The sequence below is a fragment of the Anomaloglossus baeobatrachus genome, chromosome 3 (genome assembly GCF_048569485.1).
Source record: "Anomaloglossus baeobatrachus isolate aAnoBae1 chromosome 3, aAnoBae1.hap1, whole genome shotgun sequence".
Classification (NCBI taxonomy): domain Eukaryota; kingdom Metazoa; phylum Chordata; class Amphibia; order Anura; family Aromobatidae; genus Anomaloglossus; species Anomaloglossus baeobatrachus.
In genome coordinates, this window is record NC_134355.1 from 101,581,159 (window position 1) to 101,595,076 (window position 13,918).

General features: G+C 47.3%; 1 protein-coding gene across 3 annotated transcripts in view; it reads left to right on the top strand.

The window, feature by feature from the left end:
- The window catches only part of USP34 (ubiquitin specific peptidase 34), a 386,361-nt gene that overhangs the window by 102,946 nt on the left and 269,497 nt on the right, over positions 1-13,918 (top strand). For all 3 annotated transcript variants that reach the window (XM_075339351.1, XM_075339349.1, XM_075339350.1), the window contains exons 6-11: positions 3,991-4,058; positions 7,879-8,071; positions 10,363-10,424; positions 11,194-11,275; positions 11,369-11,461; positions 11,552-11,677. In XM_075339351.1, coding sequence (XP_075195466.1) covers positions 3,991-4,058; positions 7,879-8,071; positions 10,363-10,424; positions 11,194-11,275; positions 11,369-11,461; positions 11,552-11,677 — 624 coding nt within the window. The remainder of the gene's footprint in view (positions 1-3,990; positions 4,059-7,878; positions 8,072-10,362; positions 10,425-11,193; positions 11,276-11,368; positions 11,462-11,551; positions 11,678-13,918) is intronic.

Consider the following 13,918-nt stretch of genomic DNA (forward strand, 5'->3'; position numbering starts at 1 on the left):
AAAAGACAGCAGGAAGAACCGTTACCAAGACGGCTTCCTCATGACTTTCAGCCTCCTCTCTCCGCATCCTCGGTCGGTGGCAGGCTCTCCCGCTTTGGCGACATTTGGCTGTCACAGGTCAAAGACCGTTGGGTGAGGGACATTCTGTCTCACGGGTACAGGATAGAGTTCAGCTCTCGTCCTCCAACTCGTTTCTTCAGAACTTCCCCACCGCCCGACCGAGCCGATGCTCTGCTGCAGGCGGTGGCCGCTCTAAAGGCGGAAGGAGTGGTGACTTCCGTTCCTCTTCAGGAACAAGGTCACGGTTTTTACTCCAATCTGTTTGTGGTGCCAAAGAAGGACGGGTCCTTTCGGCCCGTCCTGGATCTAAAGTTGCTCAACAAACACGTAAAAACCAGGAGGTTCCGGATGGAATCTCTACGCTCCGTCATAGCCTCAATGTCTCAAGGAGATTTTTTAGCATCAATAGACATCAAAGATGCTTATCTTCACGTGCCGATTGCGCCAGAGCATCAGCGTTTTCTACGCTTCGTTATAGAAAGCGAACACCTGCAGTTCGTAGCGTTACCTTTCGGGCTGGCAACAGCCCCTCGGGTCTTCACCAAGGTCATGGCAGCAGTAGTAGCTGTCCTGCACTCGCAGGGTCACTCCGTGATCCCGTATTTGGACGATCTACTTATAAAGGCACCCTCTCAAGAGGCATGCCAACACAGTCTGGACGTGGCACTGAAGACTCTCCAGAGTTTCGGGTGGATTATCAACTTTTCAAAGTCAAATCTAACCCCGACCCAATCACTAACATATCTTGGCATGGAGTTTCATACTCTCTCAGCGATAGTGAAGCTTCCACTGGACAAGCAGTGCTCTCTGCAGACAGGGGTGCAATCTCTCCTGCAGAACCAGTCCCACTCCTTGAGGCGCCTCATGCATTTCCTAGGGACGATGGTGGCAGCAATGGAAGCAGTCCCTTTCGCGCAGTTTCATCTGCGCCCTCTACAATGGGACATTCTCCGCCAATGGGACGGGAAGTCGACGTCCCTCGACAGGGATGTCTCCCTCTCTCAGGCAGCCAAGGACTCTCTCCAATGGTGGCTTCTTCCCACCTCATTGTCAAAAGGAAAGTCGTTCCTACCCCCATCCTGGGCGGTGGTCACGACAGATGCGAGCCTATCAGGGTGGGGAGCAGTGTTTCTTCACCACAGGGCTCAGGGTACGTGGACTCAGAGAGAGTCCACCCTTCAGATCAATGTTCTGGAAATCAGAGCAGTCTATCTTGCTCTGCGAGCCTTCCAACAGTGGCTGGAGGGCAAGCAGATCCGGATTCAGTCGGACAATTCCACAGCGGTGGCGTACATCAACCACCAAGGGGGAACACGCAGTCGGCAAGCCTTTCAAGAAGTCCGGCGGATTCTGACGTGGGTGGAAAACACAGCATCCACCATATCCGCAGTTCACATCCCAGGCGTGGAAAACTGGGAAGCAGACTTTCTCAGTCGCCAGGGCATGGACGCAGGGGAATGGTCCCTTCACCCGGACGTGTTTCAGGAGATCTGTCGCCGCTGGGGGATGCCGGACGTCGACCTGATGGCGTCACGGCACAACAACAAGGTCCCGGTTTTCATGGCACGGTCTCACGATCACCGAGCTCTGGCGGCAGACGCCTTAGTTCAGGATTGGTCGTAGTTCCGACTACCTTATGTGTTCCCACCTCTGGCATTGTTGCCCAGAGTGCTCCGCAAAATCAGGTCCGACTGCCGTTGCGCCATTCTCGTCGCTCCAGACTGGCCAAGGAGGTCGTGGTACCCGGATCTGTGGCATCTCACGGTAGGACAACCGTGGGCGCTACCAGGCCGTCCAGACTTGCTGTCTCAAGGGCCGTTTTTCCATCTGAATTCTGCGGCCCTGAACCTGACTGTGTGGCCATTGAGTACTGGATCCTAGGGACCTCAGGTTTATCTCATGATGTTGTTGCCACCATGAGACAGGCTAGGAAACCATCCTCCGCCAAGATCTACCACAGAACGTGGAAGATATTCTTATCTTGGTGCTCTGCTCAGGGAGTTTCTCCCTGGCCATTTGCATTGCCTATTTTTCTTTCCTTCCTGCAGTCTGGGTTGGAAAAAGGTTTGTCGCTTAGCTCCCTTAAAGGACAAGTCTCTGCGCTATCCGTATTCTTTCAGAAGCGCCTGGCGCGACTTCCTAAGGTACGCACGTTCCTGCAAGGGGTTTGTCATATCGTTCCCCCTTACAAGCGGCCATTGGAACCCTGGGATCTGAACAAGGTTCTAATTGCTCTCCAGAAGCCACCTTTCGAGCCTATGAAGGAGATTTCCTTTTCTCGGCTTTCACAGAAAGTGGCTTTTCTGGTGGCGGTCACGTCTCTTCGGAGAGTGTCAGAGCTGGCGGCGTTATCTTGCAAATCTCCCTTCCTGGTGTTTCACCAAGACAAGGTAGTACTGCGTCCAATTCCAGAGTTTCTTCCCAAGGTGGTATCTTCCTTTCATCTCAATCAGGATATCACTTTACCATCTTTGTGTCCGCATCCAGTTCACCAATTTGAAAAGGGTTTGCATCTGTTGGACCTGGTGAGAGCACTCAGGATCTACATTTCCCGCACGGCGCCTCTGCGCCGTTCGGATGCACTCTTTATCCTGGTCGCTGGTCAGCATAAAGGGTCGCAAGCTTCCAAATCCACCCTTGCGCGGTGGATCAAGGAACCAATTCTTCACGCCTACCGTTCTGCTGGGCTTCCGACTCCTTCTGGACTGAAGGCCCATTCTACCAGAGCCGTGGGTGCGTCCTGGGCATTACGGCATCAGGCTACGGCTCAGCAGGTGTGCCAGGCGGCTACCTGGTCGAGTCTGCACACTTTTACCAAGCATTATCAGGTGCATACCTACGCTTCGGCGGATGCCAGCCTAGGTAGACAAGTCCTGCAGGCGGCGGTGGCCCACCTGTAAGAAAGGGCTGCCTGACAGCCCGATCACGAGGTATTCTTTTACCCACCCAGGGACTGCTTTTGGACGTCCCAATTGTCTGGGTCTCCCAATTAGGAGCGAAAAAGAAGGGAATTTTGTTTACTTACCGTAAATTCCTTTTCTTCTAGCGCCAATTGGGAGACCCAGCACCCGCCTTGTTTTTTCTTAGGGTATTTGTTTTTCGGGTGCACATGTTGTTCATGTTGATAAGTTACGTTCTCCGATATTGTTTATCGGATTGAATTTGTTTTTGAAACAGTTATTGGCTTTCCTCCTTCTTGCTTTTGCACTAAAACTGAGGGACCCGTGCTCCCACGGGGGGGTGTATAGCCAGAAGGGGAGGGGCCTTACACTTTTAAGTGTAGTACTTTGTGCGGCCTCCGGAGGCAGTAGCTATACACCCAATTGTCTGGGTCTCCCAATTGGAGCTAGAAGAAAAGGAATTTACGGTAAGTAAACAAAATTCCCTTCTTATGGTAAAATGAATGCTGTAAAAAAATAATAATAAAAATAATGCAGAATTTCACGGTTTTCTTTTTTTTTTCGCTACACTTTAATTTTTAACTTCTCGATATTTTGAGTATGAGTATCAGTATCATAGGCAGAAATACCTGCACTTCCACAATTTGGCTGTTATCAGTGAGCAGACTGTGGCCTGCAGCATCTCCGGATTTGTCTATTTAGCACATGAGACGTCTTGAGTCTCAATTGCGCAAGGAGCTGCCAGCAGAGGATTTTGGTGATTTGTGGGCTCAGACGCATTCTGCAAGTGCAGGATTTTAATACTCCATACTGAATAAATTGAGACTATTTTTTTTTTTTTTTTTAAAACATTTTGTTTCCATTTTTTCATCCTTTACATATCATGAGCACGTCTATCCATCCTGCGACTTCCATAACCCCACGGCTTTTCCTTCTTCGTGATTTAATTGATGAGTGTATGTATAGAGTCAGCGCTTAATCTAGTACTTCTTATAAAAATGTGTTTTTGTCATTTTTTTTTTCCTTGTAGATCAGAATATGGCTCCACATCCCGGCTGTTATGCAGCATATTATACCATTCAGGACCTATGTTATAAGGTGTGTGCACATTTATTGAAAATACTTAGTTAATGAAAGTCTATAAGAAAAATATGAAATGAAATGTGATAAGTTGTGGCTAGAGGCGGGCTGACCGCTAGGACACTGTTGGTCTCGAGATCGGACTCTGAAATGCCCTTTTGGTATCAAGTGGCCGCCATATGTTCTCTAGTGCTCCACTTATTGTCTATGGGATTGCCAAAGATAATGGAGTTCTGTACGTGCACCAACTCTGCAGCTCTTCACCTAGTTGGTAACATGCACTGATGGGTGTATCATTTGGGGACACCCCATTGGCACCACTACGGGGCTCAAATGTAACCCATCACTAGGTTTTGTGCCACTAAACCATCAACATGCCTTTATGCAGACTCCGCTCCATTGCTTTATAAGCTCTTTCACTCCATAAGGCCACTTTCCCATGTTTTTTTCCTGACGGAATCTGACGGGACCACTGAACGTAGGTAAAAGCGAAATGGGAAAGTGGCTTGTGGTACAAGATTGACATGAGCCTTTTTTGTTTATATTTTTAGATGTTTATCAGTTAAAACAAGTTATCTGCACGTTAATTGGCAGAACAGGGAACTTTTATCCCCTATTATCTGAGTGCGAGGGTGAAAGGGAAAAAACACGCTGCCACTGAAAAACCACTGATCCAAGGATGGTTAATTGGTGAGTTTTTATTTATCAATGCGTTTCTGGCAATCTGTCTCAATCAGGACAAAAAAAATTACATGGACCCATTGTCCTGATGGAGATTGATTCTCAGAAACGCTTTGACATATAACAAATCGCCAATTCCCCATCCTTGCATCGGTGGTTCTTCCCTTTCATCCTCCCACTGGGATCATCATCTCCAGGGGTGATGCATCAGCTGCTTACATACCTGAATAGTAGTTGTGACTTAGGGGTACTTCTCACATAGCGAGATCGCTGCTGAGTCACGGTTTTTGTGACGCACCAGTGATCTCATTAGCGATCTCGCTGTGTGTGACACTGAGCAGCGATCTTGCCCCTGCTGTGAGATCGCTGCTCGTTACACACAGTGCTGGTTCATTTTTTGCTCGTTGCTCTCCCGCTGTGAAGCACACATCGCTGTGTTTGACAGCGAGAGAGCAAAGATCTGTGCAGGGAGCCGGCATCTGGAAGCTGCGGACGCTGGTAACCAAGGTAAATATCGGGTAACTAAGAGAAGCGCTTAGCTTGGTTACCCGATATTTACCTTGGTTACTAGCGTATGCCGCTCTCAGGCTGCCAGTGCTGGCTCCCTGCACACGTAGCCAGAGTACACATCGGGTAAATAAGCAAAGTGCTTTGCTTATTAACCTGATGTATACCCTGGCTACGAGTGCAGGGAGCCAGCGCTAAGCGGTGTGTGCTGGTAACCAGGGTAAATATCGGGTAACCAAGCAAAGCATTTTGCTTAGTTACCCGATATCTACCTTGGTTACCAAGCACAGCATCGTTTCCACGAGTCACTGGTGAGATCTGCCTGATTGACAGCTCACCAGCGACCATGTAGCGATGCAGCAGCGATCCTGACCAGGTAATATCGTGGTCGGAATCGCTGGTACGTCGTTTAATGAGACGATACCCTTACAAAAACTTAGTGAGCCTTGCAACCTACACTAACCCTTTTTGTTTTTCCAGGTAAGACCCTATTTCTGTTTGCTCAATGTTTTTCCAGTTGTTTATTCCCTATCCCCTTTAAGATTGGAGCTGCAATGTCTGTTACTGAATCCATTCCCTATGGGGCTGCCAAGTTCAGCGCTCTGCTTTTTGCAGCAGCCCCAATAAGGAATGAATGGGGTGGTTGTCGAGGGTCTGACCTGCCATTCCATTTTGTAGCAAGGATAAAGTTCTGTATTGGGGGTCAAAGTTCCCAGTTCTGCCAATCAGCAAGTTATCACCTCTCCAGGGAATAGCTTGTTTTTGCCCAACGACTCCTCTTAAAGGGAACCTGTCCAGTCCCCAGTGTACCCAGAACCACTAGCGGTTCTGGGTGTATATCTAGAATCCTTCTCGAACGGTCCCAGCGTCTAGTAGCATACATAAACAGATCTTTACAAAAAGTATTTCTAAAGATCTTTTATGAGATGCTAATGAGGGCTGTGACTTTTCGCAAGGGTGTTACTTCCAAATTCAAAGAGGCTCAGTGCCCGTGATCTGAAGTTGTCTGCACTTCTGATCATGCGCACTTCTCCTTTCTGAAGCCGGGACACATACACCCCAGCTTCTGAGCAGTGCGCATGACAAGTGTGGGCAACTTCAGATCATGGGCAGTGAGCCTCTTTGAAGTCGGGAGGTATACACCCAGCATCGAAAGGTATACACCCAGCATCTGAAAGCTGATGGGTATAAAGCCTTGTGTGGCTTTGTATTGCACTGCCTTGTCGATGGCTGTTGCAAAGGATTTTAGCACACCCACAGGGGTGCCAGTCGCTAGATTTTATTTCGGACCTCCTTTTTCTGTCTGGTGGGGAGCTGAATAGTACAAGACTGCAGTAATGCCTGTAATTGACATAAGTACGGCCTATATGAAGGGAGGGGACAGCAGAGGACGTCACTCACTGGCGTCTGCCTAAACACTGCGCTCCGGAGACTGGCCTGTCACCAGTTTCTCATGTATAACTTTCACAGTCTAGTTCGGAACGCGATGTCTGGACTGGACATGGGTCTCCTAATCTGAACGTCTCCGCCTCGGAGGCCTATACATGGCTTCTGAGGTCAGGTCAGGAGATCCATGACTGGTGAAGTCCTCATGGATCGTACCCTGATCATGATTGCCTTTTGTGTGAAATCTACCTGAGCGTGAGTTCACATATATGGAGTTTCCACGGTTTTGAAAACCCTCTCCAAATGAAGCTGAAAAACTTGCTTTGATTTCCAATATTTGCAGCAGGTTATTTGTTGCAGATTTATACATTGTGTTGCTGATTTATCGCATGCTTTGATCAGGGCTTTCACTCCATTTTTTGTGCAGATCTTGTTTCGGGTCACTTGCAGATTTGTGGCACGGTTTCTGGCCCAGATTTAGTTTTTTTGTTTTTTTTTTAAACTTGCCATTGACTTTTAGACTTGACCACAGTGACTGTGAGGCCTAGGACACACGGTGAGAAAAACGGTGCGAGTGGAATGCGATAAAAAATCGCATTCCCCTCGGACCAATATTACTCTATGGGGCAGCTCCCATGAGCAATTGGTTTCTCAGCCCTAATCGAATCGAGAAAACACTTGCAGCATGCTTTGAGTGGAATGTGATCCAGTTCCACTCGCACCCATACAAGTCTATGGGGTGAGAGAAACCTCGCATTACACCGGTGTAACGTGAGAGCAGTGCGATTCTTGCATCAGCTGGCCATGGAGGAGATAGGGAGATTCCCCCCCCCCTCTGCTGCTGTGGCCTGATCGCACAATCTGACCACAGTCGCATGACACTAGGCTCCCGCTGTGCTGCGAGTGTGTGCCGAGTGTCATGCGAGGACTCTCGCAAATCCCTGTGTGGCCTCAGCCTAATTAGCTATCCTCATCCTAGGGGATTTATAATTATTCCCTATTACTTAAGTATATTTTTTCAAGAACAGATATCACATGATGGTTATTAATATTCTCAAGACACTGAATTGCCATTTTTTTTTCATTCAACACTTGCTAAATATCAAAAGAGCACATCCCCCGGGTGCTGCTGGAGTCCCAAGGTGAACCCAGGTCTATACGGTTTCCGTCAGTACATACTGTGCAATCAGCACCTACTTTTTCTGTGACTACAGTATATGAAGGCAGATGTACTTGACCTTATTTTTTGTTCTGTTCTCCCCAGGTATTTGTGTAAACTGTCTGACCAGGATCTACGGCAAAGTGCAGCCCGTAACATGGCTGACCTGATGTGGAGCACGGTGAAGGAGCCCCTGGACACCGCTTTGTGCTTTGATAAAGAAAGCCTTGACTTGGCGTTCAAATACTTCATGTCACCCACACTAACAATGAGACTGGCCGGGCTGAGTCAGATAACGGTGCGTGCTCCGGCCTCTCCATGGAAACCTTTGTCATCTGCCAGAATTGCTCTTATGCTGGTTTTAATGAATTAACATCTTGGCTTTCTCCTTCTTTTGTTTCAAAAAAACATTTCACATTTTATTTCAAAAAGCTTTTGTCATATTTTATGTAGTGTTACAATAAATGTATTCACAACTTTTCTTTGTTCTAAAAGTGTTAGCATTTAGGATTTGTTGATTTTTAAATTGTTACCTTGGACTTTTCTTAGTTTTTACTATGGAGCCAGTAACTTAGCAGCCGATAATTGGTAATTACCTTTCTGTTCTGCCCGGTGTCGATCTTACTGCTCCTACCTGCGATTCTCCTGCTTCCGGGGACGTCACATCAACAGAGCAGCAGCTTCTATTCCAGTCTGCTCTGTGGATGGTGCGTCACTGATGATGTCATCCTGATTGACAGCCATCTTCCTGCTGCCTGGCTTCTGCTAATCCGCTGTCAATCAGCATGTGATTGGCAGTGACGCCCCATCCACAGAGCGGACTGGAATAGAAGAAGCCGCTCTGTTGATGTGACGTCCCTGGAAGCAAGAGAATTGCAGGCAGAGATTGGCACCGGGCAGAACAGGTAGGTAGTTGGCCATTATTTGGCAATTATCTGCCATAAGTTCTTAGCCCTATTTGAAAAATCCCAGGTACCTCCTTTTAATTAGTGATGAACGAGCACTGCCGTTCTCTGTGCTTGTAACGACCTGTTGGAGAGGCTCGAGTTAAAGGGAATCTGTCGGGTGCAATATGCACCAAGAACCACGAGCAGTACTAGGTGCATATTAGTAATCCCTGCCTAGCAGCCCCAGTAAATACTAGCTTAAGTATTTCTAAAGATCGTTTATTCTATGCTAATGAGGCCAGGGACTAATCCCAAGGTTGTGAGATAACTTGGCTAGTCGGCCCCCTTAGCATGTTAGCACCCCCCTGTGGGTGTACTAACATGCTAATGAATGCGCAGTTTCGCCGCACATACCACAGTCTTGATGGCGGCTGGCGGAGGATGGATGCACAGTGCACATGATTCGGAGTCCTTGGTACGTCCAGTCATGTGCACTATACCCTACTAAAGCCGGCAAGTTTACACCCGGCATCAATTTAGTGTGCATGATCAGAAATCCAGAGGACTCCGGATTATTGGCAGTGTGCATCCATCCTCCGCCGGCCGCCATGAAGAGTGAGGTATGTGCGGTGAAACTGCGCATTCATTAGCATGTTAGTACACCCAAGGGGCCTGCTAACATGCTAAAGAGGCCGGCTAGCCAAGGGAACTCACGCCTGTGCAACTAGTCTCTGGCCTCATTTGCATATAAGAAACGATCTTTAGAAATACTTTCTAAAGATCTCTTTATCTATGCTAGTGTATACAGGGACGGTTAGGCAGGGATTAGCAATATGCACCCAGAACTGCCCGTGGTTTTGGGTGCATATTGGACCTGACAGGTTTCTTTAAGCACCCAAGTATAATGGAAGTCCATGGGGAATTCTGAAAAATGCTCAAGTTTCCCATTGACTTCCATTTTACTTGGCACATGAGACAAGCTCGTCCGAGTGTTTAGACTGTTGGTTACGAGTATCAAGCACCCGTGCATGCTAGTGCCCACTCATCATCACTTTTAATGCTTTGTTTGCTGCAAGCATTTGCTGTGCTGGCATTTTTTTCATGTTGTGGGCTCTGTTGACGTCTGCATTGCGGCCTCCATTCAGAGCCGGAGCACCATATTCAGAACATGCTGATAGTGGACAACATAACACCCCATGCTGCAATTTTGGCCGTTACAATGGAGGCCACCATGACTGAAACCAACCAGACCCGTTTATAGTCAGTGAGGTCCATTAGGCGCTGCTGTCCACTGACATGTAAGGAGTCCTGTGAATTTGGTTGATCTGCTTTCTTAGGCCTGGGCCTCAGGGCGATACGTGTCTAGTGAAGAGGTGTACAGCGCCACACCACAAATAATGCTTTCCTTTGGTGTGTCATTCAAACCTGCTGTGAGACAGAGCCACAGATTTCCAAATATGTTGCATTTTTTGGTGCCGCACACTAGTCACTTTCCATAGACTTCATGTTGTCTCCCACTGGTTTCTTATTTGGTGGGTTTATTTATGAAATTTTTAAATAGCTGCCCTGTGTGAGTATTGCCGTCACGTTACACATGTCGCAGTGACAGCTGAACAATGGCAGTAAATAACGCTGATGTGGACTGAGCCTTGGGTTTCTATGCTGTTTGTTGACGTTGGCTTTTTCCTTTCCTGTTCCCTAGAATCAGCTGCATACATTTAATGACGTCTGCAATAACGAGTCCTTGGTTTCTGACACAGAGACGTAAGTGCACAAGGCATTTCATTCCTGGTTACCACATAAGCTCTTCTATCTAAAGGGCACTTTACACGCTGCGATATCGGTACCGATATCACTAGCGAGCGTACCCGCCCCCGTCAGTTGTGCGTCACAGGCAAATCGCTGCCCGTGGCGCACAACATTGCTAACCCCCGTCACACGCACTTACCTTCCCTGCGACATCGCGCTGGCCGGCGATCTACCTCCTTTCTAAGGGGGCGGTCCGTGCAGCATCACAGCGACGTCACATGGCAGCCGTCCAATAGCAGAGGAGGGGCGGAGATAAGCTGCCGGAACATGCCGCCCACCTCCTTCCTCCCTCATTGCCGGTGGACGCAGGTAAGGAGATGATCGTCGCTCCTGCAGTGTCACACATAGCGATGTATGCTGCCGCAGGAACGACGACCAACATCGTACCTGCAGCAGCAACGATATTTGGAAAAGGAGCGACGTGTCAACGAGCAACGATTTTTCACGTATTTGCACTCGTTAACCGTCGCTCCTTGGTGTCACACGCTGCAATGTCGCTAACTGCGCTGGATGTGCGTCACTAATGACGTGACCCCGACGATATATCGTTAGCGATGTCGCAGCGTGTAAAGCCCCCTTTACTCCATCACTGCTGTTAGCAGGTCTGTCTCCAGCCATCGGCGCTCTGTACTATGGCCACATACTGTATCTTCTGTGTTCTTAGATTTCCTTCTAAATAGTGTTAAGTGTATTTGACAAGAAATCTAATTGAGACTTCTTCCAGGTCTATAGCCAAGGAGCTTGCAGACTGGCTCATCAGTAATAATGTGGTGGAGCATATTTTTGGACCAAACTTACACATTGAGGTCAGTGTTATTTCCTCTTTATTGCTAAGCCCAGAGAATACTGAATAGGATTTTATCAAAAACTTATTGAACAAAGGTTTCCTCATTTTCCAGATCATCAAGCAGTGCCAAGTCATTCTGAACTTTTTAGCAGCAGAAGGCCGTCTGAGCACTCAGCACATAGACTGCATCTGGGCCGCAGCTCAGGTAAGTGTCCTGTACGGAGTCTGTCATTTTATCTGGACTATGTGGATGATGTACGCGGCACTTTTTACAATACTGTATTTTCTTTTTCAGCTAAAACATTGTAGTCGCTATATCCATGATTTATTTCCTTCCTTAATTAAAAACTTGGATCCTGTGCCTCTAAGACATCTTTTGAATCTTGTTTCTGGCCTTCACCCGAGTGCACACACGGAGCAGGTAAATGGTGTTTGCAGAGCTAAAATACCTGATGATGCTTTGTTCCTGGAAACCCTGTTTGATTCTGCCATTTAAATCAAATTATATCAGACATCTTTCTCAATGTGTCATTACATGTGTTTGCCAACATCTCCCCATGTACCTTTACTAGATAAAATAAATACATCCAAGTGGCAATTTCAATGGAAAGGAAAAGATCACTATGCTGCTGTTTTTCAGACTAATAGGTCTTACTTTTTAACTTGTGCTAGAAATAAACCAAACTATGAATATGTTTTTTTCATATTTTGCATGCGGCACTTTAATTGCTTGCAGACAGGTGAGGGTTTCCAGGTTCTGAGACCCCCATCGATTACTGACTAGACCACCGATCTGTGCTTACGGGAGCACACACAGCGGAGTATAGATTGAATAGAAAGCATAAAGGAGTACATACGCTTTCTACTGACTGCATACTTCACTCAGTGTTCGCAGGCAAGAACTGTGTGATGCTGAGCTGTGCACTGTTAAGGGGTCTATTGAGCAATCAGGGGGGTCTCGGGACCTGGAAACCCACACTGATTACCAGGCAATTAAAGCGCAGTCTGCTAATTATGGAAAAACAATTTCAAAGCTCAACATCTTTACACTCTTTAACTCCTTAAGGCATATAATGTACATGTACGTGATTGTGGGTGTTATACAATGGGTAACACACCATCTTGATGCAATGTTTCGGAGACTTTTCTCTTCCTCAGGGGTTCTTATTGCTCTTCACTCCAATGCCTGAGGAAGGGGAATGTCCCCAAAATGTTACATCAAGATGGTGTGTTGAGTTACACGTTGAAAACTTGCGTTTCATCCATCTCCATATTCACCGACGTTATGTTACGAATGAGGATCTTCTGTAGGACGCGTGCTGAATATTTTGTTTTCTGTTTCTGCACTTTACACGGTTTTTCATTGGCAGATTGCTATAAAGATATTGGGAGTAAATCATTTTCCACATTGTGTTTTTCCTGTTTATTTTTTTAAATTTTTATTTCAAATTGCCCATTGCATTCCCCTATAAAATCATGGTGGGCACAACGATGGACCTTACAGTTAGGCCAGGGCCACACAGGGCATTAGTGCGATCCTCACATGACACTCGGCTCACACTGGCAGCACAGCGGGAGCCGAGTGTCATGCAAGTGTCACTGCGACTGAGGTTCGATCGTGCAATCGGACATCAGCTGCGGGGAGCGGGCCGGCATTCAGGAGGGGCGGACCAGTGCTGAGGAGGGGAGGGCGGGATTTATCTCCCTCTCTCCTCCATAGCCGGCTATTGCCATTCTCGCCCTGCACTTGCTGTACACCGGTGTACCCGCGAGTGCAGTGCAATTTTTCTTTCGCCTCAGACTTTAATGGGTGCGAGAGAAACCAGGATCGCATTACAGTCGCTGCATGCTGCGATTGTTTTCTCGGTCCGATTAGGGCTGAGAAAATAATCGCTCATGGGTGCTGGCACACAGGCTAATATTGGTCCGAGTGGAATGTGATGTTTTATCGCACTCCGCTTGCACCGATTTTCATGTCGTGTGTTTTAGGCCTTACTGTTTTTTTTGGGAATTCCGTTTCAAAGTGACTTTGTGGACCCTATATATTGGCAGAGATACCATTTTAAAAACAGCCCCCCCTCCCAATTTATTCAAAACTGCTGTCTAGTATATTAACCTTCAGTGGCTTTTCAGGAAATTTCACAAATTGGAATAGCAGACACTTACTTGGCCATGGCATCCATCAGGACCCCACAATTGCGATCTCAGGATGTGGATAGTAAGTGGGAGCCCCCGCCCTCTGTTAATGATGTAGATACATCCGACAGATGCTGCATTTTCAGCTGTCGAGGGATACTATTCTCTTATGTCTCAAGTCTGTAAAAAGATGTATTGGTGGTCACTAAGGGATAATGTTCAAATTGTTTCTCCAGGAAAGGAGACAAACTCTAGCGCAGCGCCACCTATTGGAAGTAGCGATCCTAAAAGTCAGAAGGGGATTTTTAACAATCCTTTGCATATGACTTGGGATTCTGATCTGGCATAAATCCTAATTTGCAGACACGGTGTTTCGGGGTGTTTGCCCCTCCTCAGTGCAAAGTATGGGGTGTCTGATCTGGCTCATGAGAAGCTATGTGGGATAATGGATAAGGGATAATGGGCAGTTTAACACTAGAAGTCCCAGGAATTTCGAGCTCCATAGGGTTTCAATGGTAGAAATGTT